Source organism: Drosophila albomicans, chromosome 3 (genome assembly GCF_009650485.2).
Source record: "Drosophila albomicans strain 15112-1751.03 chromosome 3, ASM965048v2, whole genome shotgun sequence".
NCBI lineage: Eukaryota > Metazoa > Arthropoda > Insecta > Diptera > Drosophilidae > Drosophila > Drosophila albomicans.
In genome coordinates this window covers 28,735,951-28,750,474 of record NC_047629.2, presented here as the reverse complement: position 1 = coordinate 28,750,474, position 14,524 = coordinate 28,735,951, and the positions used below count along the sequence as shown (strand labels likewise).

Below are 14,524 nucleotides of genomic sequence, written 5' to 3'. Positions count from 1 at the left end.
CCATCATCAACTAAAATGTTAAGCGATAAATTCATCGTGTTCAATAGCCAACACAGGCAAATGCCTACGAATGGAAGACTACAAGGACTGATGAACAGGAAATGCAGGACATGGGGCAGTTAACTTGGCTCACAAGTGTTGCAGTTGATTGACCAAATTGAATTGTGTGCGTTGTGTGTTGTGTGTTGTGGGCGATTTCTCAATGCAGCTTGGTCAGCACTTGCTGTAGCTATTGCTGATGTTGTTACTTAAACGCATTAAATACACACTTTGCATAGACTAACAAGAGCATTTCGAGCAGCAGGTATCACAAGGCAGACAACTAAATGATATAACAGATGACTGCGAATTATACCAAAATGCAGCTAATAAATAACGGAATGATGATGCATCAAACTAAAAACATTCAATTTGGTTACATTAAAAATTGGAATTGTTAAGAAAAAGGGCAAGATTATTTATCCGATTCAATTTAAATTCCTTTCGCAATATTAAAATTTCTTGAGCAAAATTTACTAATTTGACATTAACATCTCAGTCCTCTCTATTTGGATACACTGCTATTCTTATAATTTTTTTTTTTGCTTAATTTTTTGTTTTTTTTTTAATTATAACATACCTTTGATTCTTTTGGTATCTAGGCGTTTGAACGATGAGAGACTCTATAATAAGAAACGCTTAGCGATCAGTGACAACTACACCCCACACCCCGCTAGAGCTATGATCCTGTTTGCCATATGCTACAATTGCGAATTCCCAAAGTTGTGCACCACCGAAGTACTTAGGTACAAAGCAAACCTAAGATTTCAATACAGTACATGAAAAATATTTACTAGAGGCATTTTACATACCGAAGGTAATTACCTGAGTTACATATTACATACCGAAGGTATTACCTGTTTTATAACGGTACGCTTGTAAAGCATATGGTGATCTTAAATAAGAAATTATGGCCGATTTTGGCGACTAAAATTATCTGCAGCTGGTGCAGGCTTAAGCAGGGTTACAATGCAGGTAGGAAATATACCTAAGTTTTCATAATCAGGTAATACTGAGCCTGATCCCTGCACTACTTTCTGTATAAATAGTTTGCCATAATTCAACAGGACATCAGTCAGCCATCAGCATTACATTGTTCAACATGTCGCGCTTCAGCTTTGAAACTACAAGCAATGTAAGAACCTTTCGGCATCAACCGTCCATCCACCATCCCCACGTGGAATGTGCGAGTTGTCACAGTCCCGTTGAGGCAAATGAGCCATACAGTCATCATTGGTTGTCCGGCGAGGATGCCCAGCACACCAAACTGGATCTGGAGAAGAAACTGCTGCTCAGGCAGATCGAGAAGGAACGCATTGAAACCTTTATGATTTGTGATGAAACCCAACAATATGGTGGCGTTGAAGAATTTCTACTGCAAGCCGGAACGCAAGCACTGCCGCAGCTGTTGCGCTTCTTGAAATACAAGGCCAGCGAACTGGTTGTCACTATGGGCTTCTATGTGTCTGTGCCGGGGAAAGCGCTTTTACTTCGAGAGTTATTCCTTCTCTATAAAGCATTTCCTGGACATTGAGGCAACAATCGACATGGTCATCGGTCGGCTCGCTCAGAAGATTTGCAGCTATATGTATATGGCGGAAGGAGTTATGCTGGATGACTGCGCCATCAGGCGAATAAAACTGACTGTCAAACGGCTTAACAATGGACCAGAAGTGCTACCACTGCAGTATCGCATCAAGAACAGTGGTGGTTTCAAGGCCAAGGACAATAATAAGAAGCCGGTGAATTTGTCGCTCCTCAACGAGAGCTATCTCAACTATCATGGAAAACGTTTTGGCAAATTTCCCGACTCCCTGCAAGTGAATCTCTATTGCTTCCATGTCTGCCCCGAGACCAAAGAACTGATTGCCGTGCCATATTTGATCAGAAGCGAAGATGTGAAGAACACACCCACATTTCTCATTCAAAACGATGTGACTGGAAAATTTCGTGGCATGTATGAAGTACGCAATATTCGAAGATTTCTGCGCACGGAACCCAACGATCGCTTTGTTGAATGCACCGTTTGTATGGGGGTATTCGCGAGTCGTATGCACTTTGTATTACATAAACAAATGGACTGTGGGAATGAAGTTGAGGTCTTGCAAATGGACGGCGAGTCTTTTGAGACATACGAAAATTGCATTACTCTGCCAAAGGAGTTCTTTAAACTCGACTTTATCGGAATTCGCCCTAATTATTAATAATTATAATTATATATTAATTAATATTAATAATAATACGTAGCACTTGTAATAGAAATATATGAATACAAATAAATATTGCTTCAAAATAAAACACAACTTTTTATTTCAATTGGTGGGACTTAAACTTAAAAAGTGGATTGCAGTAACCGTCAAAAAGCGAGTAACTAATAAAATCTTGCTGTAACCAGATACCATCTGTTACATACTTTTCCTGGAGGCACAAAGTTATAATACCCTTCTACCCTATATGTAGCGGGTATAAACATTTATACGAAATATAATTCCATTTCCAAAAACAACATTCTTGGCAATTTAAGTTAATTAAAGTTGCTCTGAGAGCAGAACAATAATTTCATTACAAGGCGTTTAAATATTTGTGAAAATGCATTCGGTAACCACATTCCATGTGCATATTGCCATTTTTTGTTGCGAACCACTTTAAGTGCATTAAAAAGGGCATAAAAAGTCGACTTTGATGCGCACTCGGCGATGTGTGCAACGATGCGACACATCAAGGCCTTAAACTGATTAAAAGGTATGTGAAAGCCATTGAACCCATTAAACAAATAATAATAATAAAAATCAAATAATTTAATTTCATAAAATATGCTTTACCAGTTAAAAAGCGCCCACCATGAGGCCCCAATTCTGTTGGCAAGCCAAACCCAAATTGAAGCAAAAACGAAACGAAACGAAACGAAACCAAACCAAACCGAAACCAAGCGAACCAACCAATTGACTGACTGACTGAATGGCTGTAAATTAAATTGCAAAATATTCAACAAATATTTGCACTCAATAAAAGCAAATTGCGTTTGGCATGAATGCAAATAAAGCAACAGCAACAGCGACGTTGCCAGAGCCAACTGACTGAAATGGCAACAGGCCAGGGACAGAAACAGAAACAGATTCAGAATCAGAAACAGAAACAGATTTCACTTTTAGATGCCGATTGCCGAGACAAAGCCAAAACCAACCGGGAAACTGAAAACTGGCAACTGGCAAACGAGTTTTTTCTTTTTTTTTGGACAAGAGCTACGCAAAATCCAAATCAAGCGCACAAATAGCATCAAACAATTTGCGACTAGATTATACACATTCTATTCTCTTCCTTCTTTTTTGTCACTTCCTCGAGCACTCATAATATTCAAATGCGAGTAATTGTTAACTGGAAAAATGCTGTGCAAGTGTCAAATTTGTTCTATTCATTAGCTACGCATTCAAGCAAAGAGTAAACTTCATTTTTGCTGCAACATCATTTGATATAAGTTAATTTAAACACGGCTTCAAGTTGGGGACAAAATCAAATCAAATGCTTCAACTTGCTTTTAAGTAGACGAATCTACAATATATTTGAGCAAACAGCTTTTGATCATTTTAATTAATTGTAGGCAAACAAAATTGTTTCTTCTTTAATAATTCATAATTTAAGGGAAATTTTGTTTAACTTTACGTCGTCTTTATCTTATCAATAGCTGTCAATTTGCACAAGGCTTAATTAAATTTAATCTAAGACCAGTTCCAAGAATTGTGCTTACCCATTGCCATTGCCTCGCGTTCTTTTTTGTGGAAGCGTTTGAACTAGAAATATGTTTTTTTTTTGTTGTTAAGTTGGTGGAAAGTTTGTTGGCCTCTTAAACTACTCGCAAACTCGCGGCATCGCATTTGGCTAATTGCCAACAAGCCGGGGAGGGAGAACAACAACAACTTCGACAAGGACACGACAACTTTGCAGTACCTTCTGCTGTTGCTGCCTTAAATTAATGAAATCATAACGTAGCAGGTGATGAGAGCATCGCATCGCATCGCATCGCATCCCATCACGATGGTAGCTTCCCTCACAATTTAATTGCTAATTTTTTATAATTTTTCTTTCAGCTGCGACTCAACCTTCAGTTCGTTGATTGCTGTTGGTGTATTGCGAGTGTGTGTGTGTGTGTGTATGTGTGTGGGGTGCATATTTTTAAATTCCATTAGGCAAAACGCGCTCACTGCGTATACGTAATTCAATTTGCATTAGAGCCACGTTGAATCTGGTTGAGAGTTGAACTGAACCGAACCTGAAAACTAAAACTCGGCTGAAGGCGCCTTTAAGGACTCTTCAAGCCATAGGCAAATTGTGTGCGGTGGCCTTCTCGTTGCCCCCTTCGAGTGACGCCAGCAAATAGCAAACAGCAAAGAGCAAGCGGCAAGCGGCATACACCATGCAGCCTGTTGCAGTTGATGTTATGCAGCTGTGGCGCCAGCAACCGCCACTCGATTAAGCGCAGCACTCAACTGACTCAGCTGGCACAAATCTAACTAACTAATTGCCAAGTTTTGCTTGACGCTATAATTGCTTATTACACGGCAAACTAGCTCACAATCCCGGGCAGCCATGAAGCGTACTTGCCACTCCCAGCTCAGAGTCTCCCCCCCCCCTCTCTCTCTCTCTCTGTCGCTCACACTCTGTATCACCTACTCTATTCTCTCTGCTGCATAACGTCATTGTCAATTTGCTAGCAAGTGGCGTGCCATGGCCTGGAAAGCCATTGGCAGCTGGATTCGTAGTTGTACTGCGAAAGCAGCAACTCTCTCTCTCTCTACTTCTCTGTCTATATCTACAATATATATATATATACAACCGTGTCAGTTGTAACTACAGTTAACAGCAACAAGAATGAACAAGACTGAGTGCTGTTTTCATTGCATTTAATGAATTGGCAGAGTGAAGCTCAGATTCCCTATTCAGCGAATACAGCAGATTAGTCGAGTATTCATTGTAATAATATTTATGATACAAAAATGAGATAGGATTATTAAATTGTTACAGCTTACTTTGAATATTATGTGTTATAAAATAGAATACAAAATACATATTTACAAATTATTCAAAGCAAATTCAAACGTAATATAACATGTCACTTAAATAATAATTAAAATGTGGAACTGATACTTTAAATAAACTAAATCCTTCAAAATGTTGTTGTCTTACACAGATATTAAATTTACCTTTGCAATGCTTTGCTATAAGATTAATAAAATAATTAAGTTGATCACTCTGCTGAGAATATTAAATTAAATTACAGCTTGGAAGATAAAGCATTTGAGTACTAAATGATTACAAAGAGTCTCTTAAATAAAATCAAAATCAAACCTAAAATAAAAATTTAATTACTCAGATGTTCAGCAATTACTTCAGATATCAAATTTACCTGTTTGCAACGTTTTATATGAATAAAGTAAATAAGTTTATCACTCTGCTTATTGCGCTTCAAAGAAGAAAAAATGTAAATACAATTCAGCTTTATTTTGCTTTAAATTCACAAGTACTTGAAGTTTGCATTTAAAAAAGCGCGCTGTCCATTGTGAAAAGGCACATAAAAATATAACGTATACGCCGAGTTGCACACACGCATGTAAAGAGAATAAGCAAAAAACAGTTAATTAATTAAGTATTTACACACAGCAAATACACACACACACAGAGAGAGAGCAAGTGTGCTGGCAAGTAAAGGGAGTGCAAAAAAAAAGAGACAAAGGGAAGGAAGGTGGAGGAGGAGGAGGGGTAAACCAAACGTCAGCCATTGGCATTGCCTTTTACACTTCTTCCTTTTGGAAGTAACAATTGAGGTTAAGTGATTGTTGAGCGTGTAAGTGGCGCTCGTTAGCCCGCTGACAAGACGTGTTCATCAGCCTGTGGCTCAGTCAGTCACTCAGTCAGTCAACCAGTCGCTAGGTCGGTCGGTTGGTCTGCTTGGGCTGTCAGCAGTGTAACTGTTAGCCAGCCAGGTGGAGCACAGAGCACAGCTGCGTTCTGGCCACGCCAAGTTGGTTGGCTGGCATTAAGTAGACAAACGAGCGGCAGTTAGAGAATGAGCTGGCAACAACGACAACGAGAATGGCAAACGAAACCCATTCGACTGAGAGTCAACCATTTAAATCGACCATTTTTCATTTGACAACCGAGTGTCAGACGCGTCGCGGGGCGCACTCGAAGGGCGAGCGGCCGAAATGCTCGGGAGGGAGGCGTGTCCATTAGCAATCAGCCTGACCAATCGACCAAAATGTTGTGCAATTAATTAGCCAACACGTTGGCATGCGCAACGCTGGATTTCACCAAGAAATTAATTTTAAAATCCGCACACACCACTTTAAAATCGCTTCATCAATCGACAAAACGGAATGCGCAAACGGACGCCAGCCAAATTTGGTGTATGCGAGTTAATGAAATACTCGCAATATACGCTGAAAGCGCATTAAAGTTGCAACTTACATTTCATTAATTAATATATACGTCATTTTGTATATGCAGACACGTGAAATTTAAATTTCGTTTAACTTTAAAGGCATCGAAATACAACGCATTTCAATAAATTTTTGTTAAAGCACATTAAAGCGCCTTTTGCTGTTGAGCCCACTTCAAGCGTTGATGTGCAAAATAAAAGTATATTAAAAATGTGTAATTATTAACTTGACGCTGTTGCTGTTAACGTTGTTTTTGTTGTTGCCTTTTTGCCAGCTTGGTTTGCAGATAATTCATCATATGAATTACTCAAACCATTTCACAAACTGTCAATCTCTGTAACACTCGCACACACACACTCACACACTCTGACAACTGAGCTTTTTTCTGTAGCATTGCGCTCATTTTTATGGCTTGGCATGTTTTTGCGCTGTTGGGCAAGTTCGTTGTCATCGTCATCGTTATTCTCTCCAGCTGTACCACCCCTCTACCTCTCCACCTCTCCATCTACCTCTAGCTCTATGTATAACTTGTGCCATGTGCCTTGAGTGTCTGTCTTGTTTTTTTCGTTCCTCTTTTTTTCATATTTTCTTTGTACATTTTCAACTGTAATCACATCATTTTACATCATATTTCATACTTCATCTTGCTGGCGTCGCTGTTTGGGGGGCGAGGCGGGCGGCAGGCACAAAACATATCATGCAGCAGCGAGTAGAACTCGACGTTGTCCTGTGGCACATTTCTAACTCGTTTTGTCCATGGTGACGCAGCTGTGTTTGTTTTTTACCCGACTCTCTGCTCTGCTCTGTTCTGTAACGGTAATGGTAATACGAACACAGTTACAGCTACAGCAACAATTTATAAACATGGCACACAGGAAATTACATTAAGCAGCGGCACAGATTTGACAGCTTGACGCTAAGAGGCTTTAAGAGCACAATTACAACTTAATCAAAGCTCAGTACAACTATGATACTCGAAGCATAAGTACAATCAGTCATTTAAACATAACAAGAAACTATCTTTGTGATAGTCAAAAGAAGATTGTTTCCCATATGAATTATAATTTATTGTGCAGTTGTTTTTTCTTCAAATACAATGAAATGGAAGTATGCAATTTTTTTGCTCTTTTACTCCAATCTTGTAATATGAAATTCGCATTCGTGCAATTAATGTGAACTGCATTCCAACTTCATCTTAACTAAAAGTTCTAAGAGATTGTTTCTTATAAAGTACGCTTAGAACATAAAAACTCTAAACCATTCAAATAATGAAACAATTTACATAACTGCCTAAAGTAAACTCCCTTGGATTTCATGCATAACTCAATTACTGCTGCTTTTGCCTTTGATTTATTTTAATTTTGCAGCTTTCACACACATTTCACAGTCGGTTTGCTGCAGATGGGCACATGTTGGCTTGTTATCTACACATAAATTAGAATGCTAACCAGTTAACGAGATAACAAGATGTATAGGCTAACCATTAACGCATTCGCAGTTTGCATAACCTGCAGTCAAATGAGGTCAACACTGCGTATACGTAACATTTAATAATGCAAATCAATGCAGGCGCCACTTGTTGTTGTTGCTACCGTTGCTGTTGTTGTTGTTGTGCTTATCCTGCATAAATGCCAACTATGCAAATTATGTTAATGGCAAACAAAATGCAACCACAAGGCCTCGAGAGCAACCGACTAATAACCTAACAGAGTCACAACCACTGACGAGAAACCTGAACGAGATAGGGCGAAAGAGAGACAGAGAGCAAGAGAGAGAAAGAGAAAGCGAGAGCGATACAACCATAGTCAAATAGGCAAACAAACAGCCTATTTGCCCCAGCGACTTTAGTGCCCAGTTTATAATACACATACAGAGTTACGACAAACCTCAGTTTCCATTCTGTTTTCGAGCCACAAGTCAGTCATAAAGTTAACTCTGAGCATTTATGCAAATAGCTCACACATAGCGAACGCTTAAGAGTGTGTGCTTCTCTCCCTCTTGCTCCCTCTCCGTAACGCTCTGCCTCTTTCTCTTTGTGTGTGTATGTATTTGCAACGCACTAACGCATTTCCAAATGTGTCATACCAGACAGCAACAACAACTACAACAACTATAAGGTAGCGTGCAAAGCTATGGCGAATTGGTTATACTCTCTTACATTGTTTAAAAATAAATTATTCTTTCTATTTTAATACAAAAAGGAAAGTTTACAGACGACCTCTGGTTAAGAACAAATATTTAAGCAAATCATAGCATACTTATTGCGGCAATAGTTCAATAGTTGTTTATTGGATGTTATATAGAAGTAGGGATGCATAGAAAAAAGTTACTTAGCCGAATATGTCGAAGTTATTCTATAAGAAGAACTTATTTTAAAAATGCATACAAATGTATATTATAAATCTCTTTCTGCACATCTAAATTATTTTAATACCTGGCAAGCTGAAATAAAATGTATTTATTAAAAAAAAGTATAGCATACATTTTGGGGCACATCAAAAACTATTTAAAGATATGACACATCAGTAATACAGAAGTTAAAATTTAGCTCAAACATAGGTTAATATTTCAGAATTATTCTATTATTATAATAAAAATCAAACTAATAATATTTAGAATATTTTTAGAGCATAGAGCATGTAAAATCTATGCCAAAGAAGAGCTCCGCCACGCTTCAATAATTCCACTGTCATGACATTGTCATCTACAATGCCCTTAGTTAGAGTAATACAAAAACAATGCCAACTAACCACAACAACGGAACAGGAGCCTGAACAGTGTCCTAATTTAGTTTCATTGCGAGCATTATTCTTATTTTGCACACTGCCTGAAATTGCCTACTTACAAATTCAATTTCCACAATGATTGCAATCACTATAGCGAAAAAGGAGAGCACATATGTCAGCTCAATGGGTATGAGAATGGGGTCGGGAATGAAGATGGGTGTATGAGTAGAGTGGCCTCAACAAGTTGTAGATAAGAGCAACATACGTGCAACATTTACCGTTTGCTTACGTGATGCTGCCAGGCAAATGATGCGCGGCTGTCTCATCCCATCCTAAGTAGATGAGTCGAGGCAAGAGAATCTACTGCTGTCTAGTTGGCATCTGGTTGAAACTATTGGATGTGCTCTCTGCTGTGGAAACGTGCCGGCATTTAGCTCAAGTTTCGTTTCGCTTGGCGCCTTCAACACGCAGCAAAAGCCTGCCTGCTCGACACAAGCGTCGTGGCAGCCCTTCTTCTCAACCACCTTCTGCTGTCAAGTTGGCCAAATTAATGTTCATTAGTCACGTCGCGGGTGTAATCAATTTATAATGTGACAGAGACCGGCTGCGGTTGATGTTAGTTATGCTCCAAACTGCCAAGAGAACAGTTAATAACTTTGTGTATAGGAAACGCTTTTCAACTGAACTATGTATTCGCACAAAACCAAAGTACACAACTATTGTGCATTTTGAAATACCGCAGAGACTCGCCAAGTTTCGATTTCACGTTTTGATTAACTGCTTTTCCAATTTGACATTTTGTTTAATAACAAAATATGCCACGCAACGTTTTGCGATTATTTTCCCATTGGTGCAATACAACTTTCTATTCTATTTGAAAAATGAATGGATAATATCTAAATTAACACGAAAATTTTGTTAACATTGAAAAGAAAAATCAGTATAAAAGTGGAATGGATATGTGAACAAATTATTATTATATTACTGCTTGCCTCATTCACTCATCAATTTCTAAAATTCCCATCTTCAAGCGCAACTGTTCATAGATCACATACATCATAATTGTGGCCGGCACCTTGCGGGCTAGGGCCGGCATCAAACCTCGATAGGGACTCAAGACGCCAAAGCGCATCATAAAGTGGACAGCATGGAGCATGTTGGGATATTGGCCGGGACGTGCATTCATCATCAGGGTTTTGAGGACATCGAAGGGTTGTGTAAGAATGGAATCGATGATGGATGACATAACAGAGCTCGTGATATGCAATTTGATATTATCATCCATATCGTAATGTGCCTGTATCTGGCCTTTGATCTGTTTTAAGAAAAGTTCGCAAACAAAATTCGAAACCGTTTAAAGTATGTTTTGTGTGTATTTACGTGATCGTAGATAGCAATTTGTCCGATTGTGCCAATAGCCGATTTGAGAACACAAGCAAAACCACCATTATACAATCCCTTCCAGCCCTCCTCCCTGGGAATGCGTATCAAGGCATCCGATAAACATTTATATCTACATATACAGAGGAGTTTAAAGGGGATTTCTGCAAATTTCATAAACACTTAACAACGCTTACTTGCGTCCCTCTAGATCCGATGATTTCATGTCGGTTTGCATGCGCACATTGATGACATCCAAGGGTATGGCAATAGCTGAGCCGGCGGTGCCCGCCATGCTGGCCAGCGCAATTTTGACTCCTAGACGATTGTCCAACACCTGAAAATCCTTGCCCAGATTGTACAATGTGAATCGCAGACTTGTTGCAAACATTTGCCGCAATGCAGCAGCCGGAAAACCATCGTAAAAACCAAATATTCCTGCAGAAAAATCCAATGAAAATTTGAGCAATTTTTCTAATAATCACAATCAATTTGAAAACTCACCTCTTAATCGTATGACCTTGGCCGCTGTCTTTAACATGCTCTTTTTACGCTTTTGAGTCTGCATATGAGTCTTGATCAAATCGAATGGCGCTACAATCACGGCCACGACGGTGGAGGCCAAGCCACCAAACCACCAACGTGGCCGGCGTGAGTCTTTATCATCGGAATTAGCCAGTACCTCCAAATATTATTACCCCGTTTCTGCATAAACATTCACATAACAATAAACACAGCAAATTTATGCATTGTATCTGTTTATTATTTTGTATTTTGCCTGATTTATTTAGGTTGCCAGATCAATAAATAAATGCCTGCTGTGCATTTTTTAAATTTTCCACAATGTTTTTGCTTCCTGCAGGCACACAGTACCTTCATTCCTTCCCTAAAGCTAATCATAGATATTTAATCAAAAAATACAGTTAAGTATTTGATGCATCCAAAAACTTCTGGTATTTAAAAATTTCATTTGCTTTAATCGACAGCAGCTGTTGCAACTTGCTTGTGGATTTCTTGGGCACACAACTTCCATTCAATATTGCGCATAAATTCAAGCTGCAATTGTCATTTAACTAACTATGTATGTGCAATTGAAGTGCACTTTAATCCATTAATGATGTAAGCTAGAGACAGCTGCCTCATGCTGTCCAATTACAAAATTTGAGGCAACATTTGTGAATCTTGAAGCAATCAACGAATTCAGTTTTAGTTCTGTGCAGTGCTGTGCAGTTTGGCACTGGAAAAAGTTGAACCCATGCGGCAGGTCGTGCGCATAGTTCTACCTGATGTCCTGCGTCCTGTGTCCTAGGCACGTAGTCAACTTGCAGTCCAGACTGCGACTCCCGCACCAGCTCTATGGGCCGGATACCTCCCACAGCTGCTGCGTGCTGCGGACATGCACGAAATGCCTTTCGCTGTCCCCGGCAACGATGACATAATAAACGAGGTTACCCCACAGGTAGTCCAGGTGAGCGGAAAGCGAAGAGGGAGGATGGATTGCAGCTTGTGTTCTCTACTTTGTAGTACTTCTCCCCCCTACCTGAGTCTGGACTCCGTTTCTTTTTGCTATTTTCTCGCACCAGCTAATGTCGGACATTTGTCGCTGTCCCTATGTTGCACTGCACAGTGACAAACACTTCCCCCACTACCAGGCACAGTGGTTGCAAACATTTGTTATTTATGACGTTAAATCTATAGGCAATAAAATGTAATCCTTAAAAATGCCAGGAAAATTTTCAGTAAAAGTTTGCTTGGAAACGTGGGCAAAGGTTGAGAAAAAACATTGGACAAATAAAGATCCTAAACATTTGGTAATTTGTAAAATTACAGTCAGACATACATAACATATAAGTAAATATCTATCAACTGACCCATATACACCGTGACATTTGGACTTGTGTAGAACCGAAATCAAAGCGTATAGGAATAAAAGCTTGTTGTGAGTTTTCATACTCAACTCTTAAACTGAAATTTTTTTTTTTAAGTTAACTTAAGTTTGTTAATAAGCGAATATGGATGAAATGTTATATTTGGTATATTTTTATAGAACTACTTTCAAAATATATCATAGAGTACTAAAATATAGTAGAATGTCAGCCAAAGCAAATAAAACCCGTAATAAGTAAGCATTTTTTCTCATAAATTTCTCAATTTTTATCTGTTTTCCACCAAATTTTATGAATCATAAATCACAATTATTTGATCTATTTTATTTTACTTATATGACCAAATTTGTTATGCGGCTTAGTCTGCTAATTTGCCCCACTGTGCTGTGATACTGCATGCCGCATCCTACACCTATTTTGCATACTCGACACGCTTCGTTGGTCTCTCAACTTTCAACTCTGTTTCGCGCGTTCCCACAAACACACACACACACGCACTCACAAAGAGCCAGCGAAATAAAGCGAGAGAGAGAAAGCGAGTGTGGAAGCGAGAGAGAGAGAGGAGAGCAGAAGGAGCGAAGTAGATGGCGAGTGGTTGGCAAGTTTTTGTCACGTTTTGGGCGTTGAAATTTGCAACTTGTGCCAGCAGCACGCACTTATCAAAAGTGCTTCGACTTTGGCTGCTCCGTTGTCAAAGTAAATGCGCGCATCTTTGTACACCTGACCACGCCTACTTCACACTACCACGCTGCAGTTAACAAGTTTTCTAATTAAATTTTACACACATTCACACTCGCCGATGGCGAAGAAGAAGGAGGCGCTGACGAAGCGATACACGAACGAGTTGGAAACAACAGTCATAAAAAACAGTTGGCAACTTGACAGTCGCTTATCATTTCCGTTTCCGGCAGGCGTTTACACACTCACACACACACACACATACAACCGCAGGACGTTGTCAGCGCCGGACACTAACAGCCTTCTCGTTGGGGGAGCGGAGCAGGGGGAGGGACTGCAGTAGAAGAAGAGTGTTGAAACATTTTAATTGTCAACGGCTGACAGTTAGTTTAAGTGGCCGAGACAATGCGACTGTAAACGTTAATTGGCAACATGAGAGACGAGGCGAGGAGTTTTGCTTGGCAGCTTGGGACAACTGCTCTCTAACGTTTTACTAGTTTATCGCACATACTTGATGAAATCAGCTTAATTGCAATTCATTTGATATTGACACTTTCGAGTGGCGGTTGATTCTCCTTCACTTCGCTCCGCTTCCGCTCTGCTCTTGGAAACCACTCGAAGACGCGCCTGACCATGCCAAATTGTCATTGATTAATGTCAAACAGAGAGAGAGCAGAGTGAAAGTTGAGCAACAAATGCGAATACAAATGTGATTACGTATACGCAGCGTATGCGAACCCGATTACGTATGCTCAAGTGTAAACCAATTAATTTTGTGAATGCACTCGAAGCGAAAATTGAAGAGCATGCAAGGTACTTTAACTAACAGCGCCTCACACCGCACAATCATCAATCGCCCCTCTCCTCCCCTTCCCAGCACTCTCTCGGTGTCCACTAGGCCACCTTCTTGTAATCACAGTTTGGCATGAAAGGCGGCAGCTTGATGAGGTTTTGGCGTGCCTAAATATTTGATTTGTTAATGATATAATGCAATGTTTGTTAACCGAGTTGCATACATAGCCGGAGTAAAAGTGAAAAGAGTATATTCAATTCAAAGAAGTTATAATGAAAGGTATCTAAATTAATGAATTTATAAATAAAATACTTTTTTTAGCCCATTTAAATATGGCTACACATTCTTTATGCTTTTACTAATAAAGGAAAATCAACTAATCAATAAATATAATACTTTTTATGAATGTAAGAAAAATAAGGCATATTTAGTATAGTTTTTTTATAACAAATAACATGAAAGCATATGGAAAAGTAAACTTAATTGTTACTTGCGTTAATTCCTCATACTCTTTTAGCTTTGAATAGGCTTCATCAAGTCAGATGTTTTTTTAAGCTTAATTACTTTTTATCACTTCAAAGTCTTTGA

At 39.2% G+C, this 14,524-nt stretch overlaps 2 protein-coding genes across 2 annotated transcripts; one reads left to right on the top strand and one right to left on the bottom strand.

Annotated features, from left to right (window-relative positions):
* Positions 1–993: 993 nt before the first annotated feature.
* LOC117566509 (protein terminus-like) lies at positions 994–2,243 on the top strand. Its single transcript, XM_034246050.2, has 3 exons — positions 994–1,014; positions 1,089–1,501; positions 1,557–2,243. The coding sequence occupies exons 2-3, from the start codon at positions 1,142–1,144 to the stop codon at positions 2,241–2,243; spliced, it is 1,047 nt and encodes a 348-aa protein (XP_034101941.1). The 5' UTR covers positions 994–1,014; positions 1,089–1,141.
* A 7,792-nt stretch (positions 2,244–10,035) lies between these two features.
* LOC117568373 (mitochondrial dicarboxylate carrier) lies at positions 10,036–11,270 on the bottom strand (the record flags this gene model as incomplete). The annotated part of the gene is made up of 4 exons (XM_034248976.2): positions 10,036–10,514; positions 10,580–10,712; positions 10,777–11,017; positions 11,084–11,270. Coding segments are annotated over 4 exons (879 nt in total), but the record flags the coding sequence as incomplete, so codon positions are not given.
* Between the last annotated feature and the right edge of the window lie 3,254 nt (positions 11,271–14,524).

Bases quoted from the DNA above. Each gene is read 5' to 3' on its own strand.
- LOC117566509 (XM_034246050.2), top strand. From the start codon at position 1,142: ATGTCGCGCTTCAGCTTTGAAACTACAAGCAATGTAAGAACCTTTCGG. The intron at 1,502-1,556 runs GTGTCTGTGCCG...TTCTCTATAAAG, and splicing joins TTGTCACTATGGGCTTCTAT to CATTTCCTGGACATTGAGGC.